Source organism: Corapipo altera, unplaced genomic scaffold, assembly GCF_003945725.1.
Source record: "Corapipo altera isolate COAL_440 unplaced genomic scaffold, ASM394572v1 77b, whole genome shotgun sequence".
Classification (NCBI taxonomy): Eukaryota; Metazoa; Chordata; class Aves; order Passeriformes; family Pipridae; genus Corapipo; species Corapipo altera.
In genome coordinates, this window is record NW_020884933.1 from 2,256,254 (window position 1) to 2,270,252 (window position 13,999).

At 54.0% G+C, this 13,999-nt stretch overlaps 1 protein-coding gene across 2 annotated transcripts; it reads right to left on the bottom strand.

Moving 5' to 3' along the window:
• On the bottom strand, positions 1–13,379 carry IKBKE (inhibitor of nuclear factor kappa B kinase subunit epsilon). 2 transcript variants are annotated; one of them, XM_027659932.1, is made up of 20 exons: positions 13,079–13,379; positions 12,233–12,373; positions 11,696–11,825; positions 11,073–11,254; positions 10,682–10,842; positions 10,011–10,121; positions 9,565–9,744; positions 9,030–9,232; positions 8,293–8,357; positions 8,119–8,210; positions 7,250–7,351; positions 5,900–5,975; positions 5,709–5,821; positions 5,401–5,477; positions 5,058–5,097; positions 4,122–4,223; positions 2,332–2,428; positions 1,687–1,790; positions 1,352–1,423; positions 1–634 (listed from the first exon to the last, which is right to left on the bottom strand). In XM_027659932.1, the coding sequence occupies exons 1-20, from the start codon at positions 13,163–13,165 to the stop codon at positions 601–603; spliced, it is 2,169 nt and encodes a 722-aa protein (XP_027515733.1). In that variant the 5' UTR covers positions 13,166–13,379; the 3' UTR covers positions 1–600. The 2 variants fall into 2 exon arrangements, with proteins under 2 accessions (XP_027515733.1, XP_027515734.1); XM_027659933.1 differs by lacking the exons at positions 12,233–12,373; positions 13,079–13,379 and having other exon boundaries at positions 11,073–11,211; positions 11,696–11,799.
• Between the last annotated feature and the right edge of the window lie 620 nt (positions 13,380–13,999).

Sequence of the window (13,999 nt, forward strand, 5' to 3'; positions counted from 1 at the left end):
TCCACAGAACGAGATTATATTTATAGAAATGTACCAAAAAGGAGAAGCCTCCCTTGGCTTCCCCCTCCCACAGCCCTCAGCAGCCCAGGCACGGGGCTGGGCTGAGGAGAAGCCCTGTAGCAGGAGTAGAAGCTGCAGTGCCCAGGGGCAGAGGTTTGTGACTCCCACATTCCCTCTGCCATCACCTCCCGGGCTGGATCCGGTCTCTCATCCATCAGCAATCCCTCCTGCCCCACTCCATGATGCCCCAGGGAGAAGAAGTAGGTTAAAAGTGGAAATAATCCCTAAATAAGTAAGAAGACAAAAGGTCTGGCCTCTTCTTCATCTGACACGGTGATACAGAGAAGCCAGAACACCACGGAGTCCTTCAAGCACTTTTTAAAAATAAAGAAAAATGAAACCCCACTCAATGTTCTGGTCAAACTTCCAGAGGCTGAAGGCACTCAGAGCTAATGCTGGTGAACGTGCAAAAGTGCTGGGGCAGAGAGGTAGGACACAGAGAGCTCCTCAAACACCAGTGCCCCATGGCTCCCCAAGTGCTGAGGTTTCCTCGTGCTGGGAAGTGGTTTTGCTTCAGCAGCTGCACATTCACCACGTCCCTCAAACACCAGGGGTGGGAGCAGCCCCTCCCAACCTGCAGGGACAAAACCAAAGGCTTTAGGCTAGAGAGGGGTCACCTGGGCACGTGCAATCCCAAACTACAGCTCTAGCCAGGCACTAAGCTTTGGCCCTGTTCCTGTGTCTTTTGGGATGAGCTCTTCCTAGAGAAAGCAAACACAACCTTTCTTATCCCCTTATTCACAGTGGATGTGCTGCAACACCCCACTGGGTCCTCTAAAAACAGGGCTGGGGTGAATCTGCAATTTCTTTTTTGCTTTTTTAAACTGTCTGACATTCTGATCTGCATGCTCTTACTCTCAATTTGCCTCAAGAGCCTCAAAAAAGGTGGCAGAGGAGGAAAATCAGGGTTTTTTTCTGCAGTACATGCTGGGTTTACACAGTTTTATACAGAAGGAGAAAGCATCCACTTCTCTGTGGCAGTCAGCAGTTGGGCAGCACAGGAAAAAGGCTGGAAAGAGGGTATAGAAATGACAGAGCTTTGCTGATTACCATGGTTAAACCCCCAAGAAAGATAAACTCTTCTGCTGCCAGACTTTGGTGTAAATTTGGTGACATTAAAACCCCCACTGAACCAGCTCATGGGTGACTGTGCTTGTGCTCAGCACCAGGCACAGCTCCCACACTGGAGCTCTCAGGGAGCCCACCCGGACCCTCCACCCCCTTCCCAGGGGTGTGCCCACATCTCCTGGTGCAAGGAGCAGGAATTCTGCCTCTGGGGGCTCTCACTCACCGCTCGATGATGCTGTTGTTGAACTGGAGATCACAACTTACTGACCTCATCTGCTCCAGCAGCTCCTGCATCCTGCAGGGACACGACCAGCCCCTTATTCCTGCCCTGCTCAGCCCCTGCTTCCCACGGGAGAAGGGCTGGGATGTCCCAGGGGTCACAGAGCAGGAATCACGCCCGGCAGAGCCACAGTGAAGGGCTTGGCACAGAGTTTTCCAGCCCTGTGGACACAGAGCCCTCGCCCCATTGCAGGGGATGAGCAGCAGGAGGTTCTGCTCCTCTCCAAGGAGCTGGGCTGTCCCCAAAACCCTCTTCCAAAAGACTTCCAAGAGACTCACCGAAGAGCCATCTCCTGGCGTGCCTGGCTCGGATGGACGGGGGAAGGCACGGGAGGAACTGGGGCCAAACTCCATTTCTCCATCTGGAGAAACCTGTCCAGAGCCTGCAGAGATGGAGAGACCTGGCAGCCCCCACAGCAGGGGCTGTCTGGGGGTCTGACCCCGGGGGGATGCAGTGCCTGCCTGGGTAAACCCCCAGGAAGTGACAGCACACCCAGCACACCCACTTCTCCAGGACAAACAAAATAAAACCACCAAAGGACCAGGACACCTCCCAGGAAGTTGTGCCCCAGCTGATCAGCCACTTTATTGTGGCAGCTGGAGGTGAAGCATCATTTTTCTGCTGCTGCAGCTCCCATTTGCTGGGGACAGATCCCCTGTGCCAGGCAATCCTGGCGACCTGGGGTTACCCTGCCCAAAGGTTTCCCCATTCCCTGCTCGCACTGTGGGGGCAAAACAAGATCTCCAGTGTGGGATCAGCCACAAAGAACTGCAGCAAGTTGTTTAAAAACACTCCAGGGTTTCCCTACTTAAACCAGGTGCTCCTGCACCCGGTGGGAGCTGGGAGAGGGGAGCAGGAGCATGGTCAGGGAGCAGGGAGAGACTGTGGAGCTGCATCCCTGGCAGGACCCTCTGGACACCTACACCTTGCAGGCAGTCCTGGCACTCCATCATCTCCACACTGCAGGTGCTGATGCGGTTGCTGAGCCTCTTCAGGTGCTTCTTTATCTCACAAACTTTCCTAGGAAGAAAAGAAAATGATTACGAAATTCCCAGTCAGTGTTTGGCATCGGTGGGGATCATTAATTCTTTTATGTGTTTTAACTCTGCACTGCTTTCTGCAGACCTTTCTGGATCCAAGTTAAAATCCTGAAGGAAAGCAAGTGAGTCAGAGCAGTGTTGAAATTACAGTTGCAGCTTTGTTAAGTCACCACAGCCAGGTTATCCAAGCAGCATTAATAGCAAATTAATTAGGGAAAGTGCTGCTTGTAAGAGAGAGACAGCTCAGGCCCATCACTTTTGCCAGCAGCTCTGCACTCTGTGTCCCATGGAGGGCTGAGAATCTACCCAAAAAAGCTCCCTGGTGCTGCACCCAACACCCAACAGGCACATCATGGGTTGTATATTAAAAAAAAACACATTCGTTTTGGCTTTAAAAAAACAAAGGAAAGAATATTTCAGGTGGATGATCCACCTCCAGTCCCCCAAAAAAACCCAGCCACCACACCACAAACCCTGGCAGGAAACAACCCAAAACAGGACAATTAGAACTGAAGCAGCAATAAATTAAAAATATCCCAGCTGTGACTCACGATGCTTTCTCCCTAAGGACAGAAAAACAGGTACAAAAATACTCCAGGAAAACATGAAGAGGCTTTTTTCCCCTCCCTATGAGCAGAGGTAAAATCCTGCTTTAGTGCAGACAAGGCTCCTGTCCTGCATGGATTTTGTGGAGCTCCACATCCAGAGGAATCTCATCCCAAGACAAAATTCCCGGTGAAGCCAAGGGAGATTTCACTGCCTTGGGATGGGATGTGTGTGTATGGGGGGACTGTGGGACAGAGCTCCTGTCCCCAGAGTGAAACCTGCCCCTGAGTGAGGGTTTGCTGCGTGGAAACCCCCGGTGGCAGGAGCTGGGGCTGGGAATGGGAGAAGGCTGGGAAAAGACTGGGAGAAGGCAGGAAAGGAGGCAGGGAGAAGGCTGGGAGAGGACAGGGACAGGACAGATCCTGCCTGCGGCTTCTGGAGCATTTCTGAGACAAACTTCCAGCCTAAAAATCCCCCCCACTGGCAAATCCTACACGGGGCTACTCCCCATCAAAACCAGGACCAGGTCAAAAGCTGGGTTTAATTCCAAGGAAGTCCATAAACTCCCTCTGCCCACACTGGCAGCCCAGGGCAGTGATGCTCCTCTCTAAAAGCAATGAAAATCCAATCCTTGCACCATCCTCTTCCCAACTGCCTCCCCCTCCCTGCTCTTTGTTGCTGCCCTGGCTGGTGGATTGCTCTCCATCACCTTAGGGTAATTTGCTCTGCATTATTCCCCAAGCACCATTTAACAGAAGATCATTCCCTGTAAGTAGATCTCTTTGTCTCAATACCAATTTTGTCCTGCTAAAATAACCTCTCCCCACCCAGAGAGCCAGGAAAGAGCTGCAGGTTTAGGGGCTTTTTTAAAAAATAAACTTTAAATAACAGGGCAGAATACATGGCATGGGCTAGAAGCCACAAAGTGGGGTTTCCAGCTGCTTTGAGGGCTTGTTACCCCTTTGCAGTCCCTCAGCAGTTCCCAACATCATCATCTCCATCCCCGTCTCAGCACTTGATCCATAGCAAAGAGAACTCAGAAATCCTGGGTTACTGGAAAGTTCCCTCTCCCATCCACACCAGGGTCCCAAATCCAGAGCCCCCAACCCCCCAAAGGGGGTTGGTACCTCATCCTGCTACTGTGGAGGGCCAGGGCCTTCTCGTACTGCCGGACACAATCATTCTGGAAAATCGACAGAACCTTCCTGGCCAGGTTCCCTAAATTCATCCTAAAACCAGGAAAACAAAGAGAGAAGAGTGTTACTTCCTTATATGTATGAAAATGAACATCACAGCTCACGTGGCCAGAGACCTAAAGCTGGCTGCTGAATAGAGAAAGAGGGGCTGGATGCTCAGTAATGAATTTTGGATCAGTATGACAGAGAAAACAAGCCCTAATTGTGATGAAGGGGAGCAAGAGGTTTTGGGGGGGATGCTCAGTTGGGCTGTCATCCCCTCCAGGGCACTTCTGAGTAGTCTTTGCCTTGGAATTTAAGGCAAATGTTCAGTGTTAGACTGAAGATTAATTGAGTTAAAGGAGCTGCCTGTGAAATTTCAGCCTTCCTAGTATATATTGAAGTGGGCATTTTTATTTCTTGCCTGTGTTAAATTCCCCTGATTTCAGTGGAAACAGAAAGGAGGATTTTTAAAGGTACAAAACCCATCAGGCACTTCACTCCCAGTGGAAGTTAAGCAGATATGAAAGCAGGGACACTTCCTAAATCAGCATCTCAGTAATAAATAGCCCCAAACTAAGCCCTGTGTGAGCAATGGGCTGGAATGTGCTTATCCCCACAACCAATACAGGGATTTGGCCCAACAGCAGCTCTCTGTCCCCAAAGGTTCTCTGACTTCTTCATCTGAAATAGTTCACAGCTTGAAAACTTCCCTGTGAAAGATCCTGCCTGGATGAACCATCACAGGAACCTCTTACAGGTGCCCTCTGACAACACTGGCGACCAGAGAACATTTTATATCCCTTTAGGATTTAATCAGAACCACCAAACACCGGTCTGGACACAGTAAGGGGCAGGTCCTGGAAAGGGGAGAGGGTTGGGACTCACTTATCCAGCTTGTGTATTTGTTCCTCATTGTAGCCCAGCCCTGAAGAGGAAAGACACAGGTCACCACTCACCACATATTTTCCTGTTCACACCCCAATAAATAGGCAATTTCACAACACACAGGAATCACTCAAGGGGATTTTTAGGGCTCAGACCCTGGGGCCACTGTCATGGCACAGAAATAGATGATCTATAAAGTCCCTTCCACCCCAAACAGGTCTGTGGTTTGATGGTTCTATGAAATAACTTAAACCCAGCAAAGTGAAACCATCCATTTTTCCACCAGCACAGGGACATTCCTGTTGCAGCCCCACACCTCGTGTCCCCCCTCCCCATCACTCACTCAGACACGTCCTGGCCTTCTTGAACTGCTTGTAGATCAGCTGCATCTTCTCCAGGCAGCACTCGATCTGCTGGATGCTGGAATGGGACATGGAGGGAGGTGTGAGGCCCCCTGAGAGGAAGGGTGGGAGGTTGGGGTGAAATGAGCACTTTTGGGGTGAAATCTGAGCTCAGAGTCACTGCTGCTCCCCGTGTCTGTGTGCAGGGACATCACAGTGAGGGCTGTGCATGGCCCTGCATGGATCCCACAGCAAAGCTGCTCCATCCAGGGGGGAATAGCGAAGTGTCATCAGGGATTTCACCACAAACCTTTTGTCGTGGTGCACTTGCTGCCTGTCCTTCACCAGCTCGGACAAAATCCCATCCAGCGCCCCTTGGAAGTCAAAGATGTTGTGGGAGCACTGAGAGAGCTCCTCTGCGACCTGTGGGTGAGGAGGAGAGGTTGGGACCGGCAGCTCTGGAAGCTGTGGATGCTCCTCCACCCCGGGGTGGGGGCTCACCCTCTGCAGCCTTGTCTTCACCATGGCCATGTCCATCACAGCTGGCACCCCACTGCCTGCAGGAACAGCCTCGTACCTGAGGAAAGCCAGAATATGAATATTCCTGTAGTGGAACATGAGCCAGAGGCAGCATCACCTGGGCAAGGAGAACCCATCCCACGGTGGAGCCAGTGCTGGATTCCTGCAGAGCTGGGAGGTGGTTTCCTCGGGCAACAACTCACCCAAAGTTATATCCAAGGGGTGACAGATCTGAGCCACAAGATGCAAAGTGCTGATCTGGTAAAAACTCACCCCGTTGTGGCCAATTTGTTCCAAAAATTGCTGGTTTCATACCCGCTGGCTTTAGGCCAGATCAGATGCTGTCTGACTCCCTGCAGCTGGCACGGGAGGGCTAAGTCAGCAGAAATATCCCTGATCCAGAGCATGTTGGAAGGGATGGATGAGCCAGAGCATCCAGCTGCAGCATTACTGCTCTTGGCACTACAGCCCTGCTCTAATCCTGCTGAACTCAATGGGAACCATGTGTCCCTATTTTTTTTATTTTATTTTTTTTTATTTGAGATGAAATGAAAATTAAGAGACTTGCTAAATGGCAAAGAATAAAAGAACAGCTACCCAGCAGCAAAGAATTCTCCACTACAACTACAACAAAAGAGAAGAGCAAAATATCCTTGGGTTGCTTTTTAAATGGGTTCAGCTTCCCCCCCCCCGGGGCAGCCGGGTGGGAATGTGGGGACTGGAAAGGTCGAGGGCAGCCCAGGGTTCCTCTGTAACTCAGCTCCATTAGTGGAGACTTTTGAATGGAAACCAGACATCTCACCATGGATGGTTTGAGGAGGGATGCTGGATCCATGGGAATGCAGCACCAGGGGCTGCCACCCATCCCAGCACTGCTGAGGCTCCCTGTGCCCAGCTCTCCAGGGCTGTTTGCAGGGAGCAGGTTGGTGGTGGGGGCCAGACCCCAGAGGGGCCCTGGCAGCTGGTGCCATCCTGCCCATTATTTTAACTCAGCTCTTTTTCCCTTTGCCCCGAGCTGGAGCAGCAGCCCTGTCCCATTCCTGCACTTAACTCTGCAGCTCATGGGCTGTAACAGTTGGAAAACCCTGGAGAAGGAGCCACAGCCAGGATTAAACTCTGGGCTCCTGTGAAACCAGGGATCATTAAAAACTGAAGCTAACAGGGACAAACAGCCAGAGGGGCTCATTTCCTGCAGCCTCAACACACAGTGAAAAAGCCTCCTACCTCCCAGATACAAGGTTATTCCTGGAATTGTCCTGATTTCTGATAATTCACCTTTGAGAGCCCCATATTTTCTCTGCCACAGCCCAGCACCTGCAAGGCCACACTTACAGCACACGGGTCTTCACCTCGGTGAGCTGCAGGCAGCTGAGCACTGAGAGAGCCCCCCTCCTCTGCTCCAAAATCCTCGAGCACTCTGTTTTCAGGTCCCCTCTGCCAAGAGAGAAAACAGCCCGTCCAACACGTGCTCCCTGGAATCAGGAACTCCATCCCGGGGCCAGCTGCATGTGGTGGTGGGGAGGATGGAGCTGGTGGCTTCTCTCAGAAAAGGGGGGCTGGATGCACCTAAAACTGGGTGCAGCTCCTGGGTTTTGGTCCTGCCACTGCACATGAGGCTCCTGCCCTGAAGGAAATGAGTGGGACAGCAAAAATCATCATGGGATCATGGAGTGGTTTGGGTTTGAAGGGACCTTAAAGATCATCTCATTCCAACCCCCTGCCGTGGGCAGATACACCTTCCACAGTGAAATGCACAATGATGATGATGGTAATAATAATGATGATAGCAATAATAATGATGAGGATAATAATAATGATGATAATAATTATTACAATGGTGATAATAATAATGATAATAATAATGATGATGATGATAATAACAATGCTTTTTCCTCAGCATCCCCTAAACTGAAAAAAATTACTCAAAACTAACAAGTGGGGACAGAACCACCCTCACAACACTGAGGGGTATTTTCCTACAGGTGCAGCCCCCTCACAGCCTGGCACTTGTGTCCCCTGTGTGGGTCCATCCTGGTCTTTATGTTCTGCTCCCTCCCGGTACCCCAGGACCCCGTCCCACCATCCCCAGTGGTCCCGCACTGGTTGAAGAGGATGGAAAACCCCAAGTGCTTTAACTGAACACCTGGGAAGGGACATGTCCCACCTTCTTCCACCCTCCCCAGGGTGTCCCTGACACTCACATCACCCAGTGGAGGCCTCTGGCCAGCAGCTCCCGGCCGCGCCGCAGGGCCTGCCCGATGCGCAGGGTCTGGTGTGCGGCGCCCACCGCGCTCTGAGAAACAAAGGGCACCAAAAAAGTGGCCTGAGGCTGCACCACGGGCCCCTCCCTGAACCCCCTGGGCACTGCCACCTACCTTGGCTGTGCTGCAGTCGGCCACCACGTCCACCTTGGGGACAAACTTCGGGAACTCAAGTGCCGCTGGAAAGACAGACGGCGGTCAGGGGGCTTTGGGACATCTCACACCCACCAACAAACCCTGCAGCCACTCAGGAGCTTGGGCACAGGAGCTGCTGGGTTGCTGGAGGCTCAGTGCAGCCCTCCAAAATATTTAGGAAACATGGATGAAGGCAGGAATTGCCTGCAAAGCCCGGTGTGGTACGTGGGGCACCAGCACATGGCAGGGGAAAACTGACCCTGAAACCTCCTAATCCTGCTCCAGCAGCACAGTCCCTCCACCTCCTGCCCTGCACCAGGGAGCAGAAATGGGACCTGGATTTGGCACTGGGAATGGGAACTGGCAACAGGAATAGGAACTGGCATCAGAAATAGGATCCAGCACTGGGAAACGGCACTCCTCACTGCTGGGAACAGGGATCAGTTCTGGGAATGGGGACTGGCACCACCTGGAAGTAGGAAATGGGAGCAGCACTGGCTGGCACTGCTCCAGGGCCTGGGGACCGGTCTGGTGAACTTGGAACCCTGCTGGGAACCGGGATCAGGGTCCAACATTGCTCAGGGATCACCCACAACATGGGCCCATCACCCAGATAGGGAATGGGAATGGGAAAGCTCTTGGGATAAAAACTGAAGCAAATCCCTCTCACTACACCCGCCCTCGTGCCATGAGCATCTCCAGCCACGGGTACTCACGGTCTCTGTACCGGACCCCCACCACGTCCTCGGGGTGCTCAGCTGTGCTCAGCAAGGTCAGGGGGCTGCTCTCTGTGGTTTTGCAGAAATTGTGAGCTTGGAGATTGGGATCCAGCTCGTACAGGTGTCCTTCAAAAAAGTATTCTTGATGGTGAGGGACTATGTTCGTTTGTTTGAAGACAGCGTCTAAAAACTTGGTGGTACTGAAATTGAAAAGGAATGAAAGGGTGGGGACAAGCTCAGATTTCCATGGCTTTAGCAGCCTGCTGCCCTCAAAACACCAAAATGTTGATATTTTCTCTTAGCAAAATATCCCACAAGGTCAGCAGAGCCTGGACACCTCCCTGGAATTCTCTGTGTGCCCACAGCTCCCAGTTAGTGTGCTCCCAGCAAAGGCTGTTTTGAGCCTGGTTTGTTTTAACCTGGCTTAGGTGTGGTGCAAGGGGAAGAGGTGCTGCCCCAAGGTTCACCTAGTAAAATGAGGGGCTGGGGCTCTTAAGCTTGACTCCCAAATTTGCTTTTAACACAGCCTTACGTGTTGTAGGAGTGGATGTAGATGCGGTGGGAGGAAGCCTGCTGCAGGGAGAACACGTCCACCACGATCCTGTGCAAAATGTCATTGGTTCCTGCAAAAAACTGGTCGAATCCCCAGCATTTCTCCTGATCAGCCTCCAGGATGTTAGCCAAAATGGGGATCAGCTGGTCCTTCAGCCCCCTGCAACAGCAGAAGGAGAGATGTTTGCACAGACTGGTGTAACCCCGAGCCACGAACGCGGCGGCCGCGGGGACGGGAGATCCTGTGCTGAGCTTGCCCTGCCTTGCACCCCCTTTTCCTGGCTGTAAAGCAAAAACCTGGTCTGAGAGCTCTCACACTCACAGATGAAAAGCTTAGCTGCCTCGATAAACCCCCTCTGTGCTGTCTGAGGTGGTGCCAGGATGTGGGAACTGTGGTGGGATCCCACCCTGGCACAGGACACTCACACGGAGAGGCGGCAGGTGATGGGCAGCTCATAACTCCACTCGATGTTCCCGTTCTCCTGCCTCTGGATCCCTGCAATGGCTCCAGGAGGCTTCTCAGTGGTGATTTTGTACCTGTGGAAAGGCAATTGCTGCTGAAACGAGTCAAGTGACCTCCATTTGGGTGTCCCTCGGGTAGGGAAAGGGCAGAGTATGGATGGGCTGGGAAAGAGATAATTCACAGAGAGAAAAAAATACCTAGAGGGAAAATGCTGCAAGAAACAGTCACAAACTTCCAAGAAGACATTAACCCTGTCTCCTCTTCCAGCTGTTTAGCCACAAAGTCATGGGAATGCATTTTATAGAATAATAGAGTCACAGCATGGTTCGGATTGGAAGGGAACTTAAAAGACCATCCGGTTCCAACCCACGAGATGCCACCCACTAGATCAGTCTGCTCAGAGCCCCATCCAACCATCCCATTCAGAGGGAAAACCTGGCAAACATGGCACAGATTCTTTCCCACGCAGCACACACACTTCACAGGTGTATGCCAGGTACATGTCAGGGCTCTGAGTTCTACATGGGATTAAACAAGCAGTAAAGTGCATCACGGAACCCCACGGTGCCACAGCCCCCGGGGGCCACCGGCTGCAGTCCTACCTCCCCACACCGAGGCTGGGCACGGTACCTACATGATCTCCTTGTTCCTGCGGGGCCCCCCGAAGGGCACGAAGGGGAGGCTGCCGGTGGCAGCGTGGTAGAAGGTGACACCGATGCTCCAGAGGTCGACGGTGACCCCGTACGCCTTCTGCTGCGGCTTGCGCAGGACGGCCCGCTCGTACATGTCGGGGTGCTGCGGGGGGAAGCACAGCAGCACTGGATCCTCCCAAAAAGCAGCACTGGATCCTCCCCAAAAACCATCACCTATGACTCTGCAACAAAAAAGCTGAGCCCTCCCCCCTCTTTCAAAAATATAGACCCTTTAATATCAGGCTCTCCACGTCGCTGTGTCTCTCCCTACAGTTCACCCAGCTGTCGGATTGAGGGATAGATTGGCCACCAGACTGGACACGCTCTACTCACAAGATATTCCTCTGTCCCATAGACAGACACAAACTTTTCATCGTCCTCCAGCTCTCGGGCGGCCCCAAAGTCGGTCAGTTTGTAGACGCTCTGCCCGTCCTCCCCCATCAGCCGCATGATGTTCCCGGGTTTGATGTCTCTGTGGACAACGCCGTTCTCACGGAGGTGGTTCATCCCTGCCACTGGGCACACGGGGAAGTTCCTGCGTGGGGCTGGGGCACTGGGCTCCAGCGGGCTTTGCTCGAATTTAGGAATGTGTGAAGGGCTGGAAAGGGGACAAACCCCAGGGTGGCTGCTCTGAAGTGGGGACCAGTGTGACTGTGGGGATGGAGAGGATGTGTGAGCACAGGAGCAGTGCCCTGGTGTTCCTCCATCGTGGGGCACAGCCTGTTCCCACAGCTGCTTCCCAGAGCAGCTCTGCAAGGAGAAACCCTCAGCCCCGTGGGCCTGGAGCTCAACCCCACCCCATTCAGAGGTGCAATTCCTGGCCCCTCATTCCAAACCCCATGGCTGGTGCCTGCAGGGTCTCACCAGCACCATGAGGTCCCCAGCCTGCAGGGTCTCAGTCCCAGGGGGCTGGTGGTGGTGACAGGGGGCTGGTGGTCCCGGACCCCCCCACTCACCCACACATTGCAGCACGATGAGGAACTCGGACTCGGCCAAGCCGAAGGCATTTGCTGGGTCCTCCAGCACATTCAGCAAACTGCCACTGGAGCAGTACTCCATCACCAGCACCTTCTGCTTGCTGCTGCCCTGTGGTGGGAGATGTTGTGAGGGCTCAGCTGGCCCTGTGTCCCAGCTGTGGGCCTGTCCCCCTCACTCAGGCAGGATCAGATCCCCTCCCTCAGCTGGTGGATCCCTGGGTTTCTCCTGCTTGGCCAAACCAGTGCTGGAGAACGTCCCCACTGTGCCACCTGCCTGGCCAGGGGACAACAGCAGGTCACATCCTTGCTCCAGCCCGGTGTCCCAGTGCCACCAGTGCTCCCAGTGCTGAAGGGCTGGGCTGAGACAGAGGGTGGTGAGAAGAGGTGGCAGAGCAGGACCATCACTGCTCTCCTGCAGCTCAGACCACACCCCTGTGGCACTGGCCCAGTGGGCACAGCAGGATTCCCAGCTGAGGGATTCCCAGCTGGGGGCTTCCCAGATGGGGTCCCACTTACTGTCTCCTCCACGGCAAATAATTTGACAATGTTTTTGTGGTTCAGCTTCCGCAGCATCTCGAACTCTCTCATCTGGACCTCCTGAGGCCGGAGGTAGCTGGCATTGTTAAACACCTTCACAGCGACCAGCTCCCCTGATTTCTGGGAAAAGAGGAAAAAGAGAAAAAGGAAATGGGAGGTGATGCCATTCTCATTCAAAGGAGCTCCGTTACTGATCCCACATCCCGCCTGGGATGCAAATGACGTCGACTCTCCTCTGCACAAGCAAACTGCTGGTATTCACCTCCCTTTGCTTCCTGTCCCTGCACCCACGTGCTGCATATCAGCGTGTTTATTCAGCTCCATAAAAAGTTCCCAGCTGGAGCCGGGGCTGGCAGCTCCTTGTCAGCTCTGCACGGGATGGGGATGTTCCCAACCCAGCCTCGCAGCCGCCTCTCCTGCCCTGCGCCTGCAGTTTGCTCAATAAACTTCAAAGGCTGGTGAGCAGAAGAGTCTGTTCCAAGCCTGGCAAGTGTTTGCATGAAGTATGCAAATAGCCGGGGATGGGGTTTTCAAAACCTCTGGGCATTCCCCGGAAAACAGTTTCTTCCCCCTTGCGCTGCTCGGGAATCCGGCAGCCGGTGAGCAGGACCCGGCTGTGAGCACCCCAAAAACCGCCCTCCACCCGCAGAACCAGGGGAAGGAGCCACATAGAAAATGAAAACAAAACCCAAAGTAGCCCCTGGGCTGCTGCCCAGCCTGGGAGCTGCCGGGAGGGCGAGCGGAGGGGAACAGGGGCAGGAGGGATGGGGGGAACGGGGGCTCCGTGGCTTCGGGGTTCCTGCCCCCACCTCTGCCCCCGCTCACCTTGTTGCGAGCTTTGTAGACACAGGCTGTGGCTCCCTGGCCCAGGAGGTCCTCGGTGCTCCAGAGGTAGTTGGGGGTGCTCTGCATCTCCAGCGGGAAGCAGAGGGGTCACCCCGGGGGCCGCTGGCCACCAAATCCCAGCCTTTGATCCGTCCTTGCCTGGCAAGGCGCAGGGAAACGCCGGCCAAGGATGTTCCCCTGGGCAGCTCCAACCTCGCCGGCAGCACCACGCGAAGGCTGCGCATGGACCGAGCCGCGAGCGCTGCCAAAAACCACCCCGGCCGGGACGTGTCGGGGCAGGAAACGCGAAGAAAAAAAAAAAAAAAAAAAAAAAAAAAAAAAAGTAATTACGAGCAAACAAGCGCGGGGCGGCGAGAGGCACCTCCCCACCCCGGGAACTGAAACCTACGGATTGCAAAACCCGCTCGGCAACCGGCGGCCCCGCTGGAGGAGGAAATGCTTCAGCTTCCTGCTCGAGAAAAAAAAATTCCCAGTGTTGCAGCGATCCCCGGGCGTGCTGGGCTCCTCCGGGGGGCAAATGGGGCCGGGATGGGCTCCGGGAACGCCCAAAAGGTGCCGAGCACAGGCCACCGTCGGATTTGGGAAGCAGAGCGGGATCAGGATCCGTGTCCAGGGTGAGAGTCCAGCCTTTGTTATCTGTGCCAGCTCGGCCCTGGCACGGACACAGCATCACCCAGTGGAATGTGTGTGCCACTGTCCTCTCGGGATGCCCTGGCAGGGATGTGGGATGCGGGGGGGGATGCAGGATGCAGAGCAGGGTATGATGTGAGATGCAGCACAGGATATGGGATGCAGGATGGGACGTGGGATGCAGAGCAGGGTGCAGGGTGGGATGTGGGATGCGGGATAGGGTGGGATGCAGGATGCAGCGTGGAATGTAGGAGAGGGTGGGATGTGGGA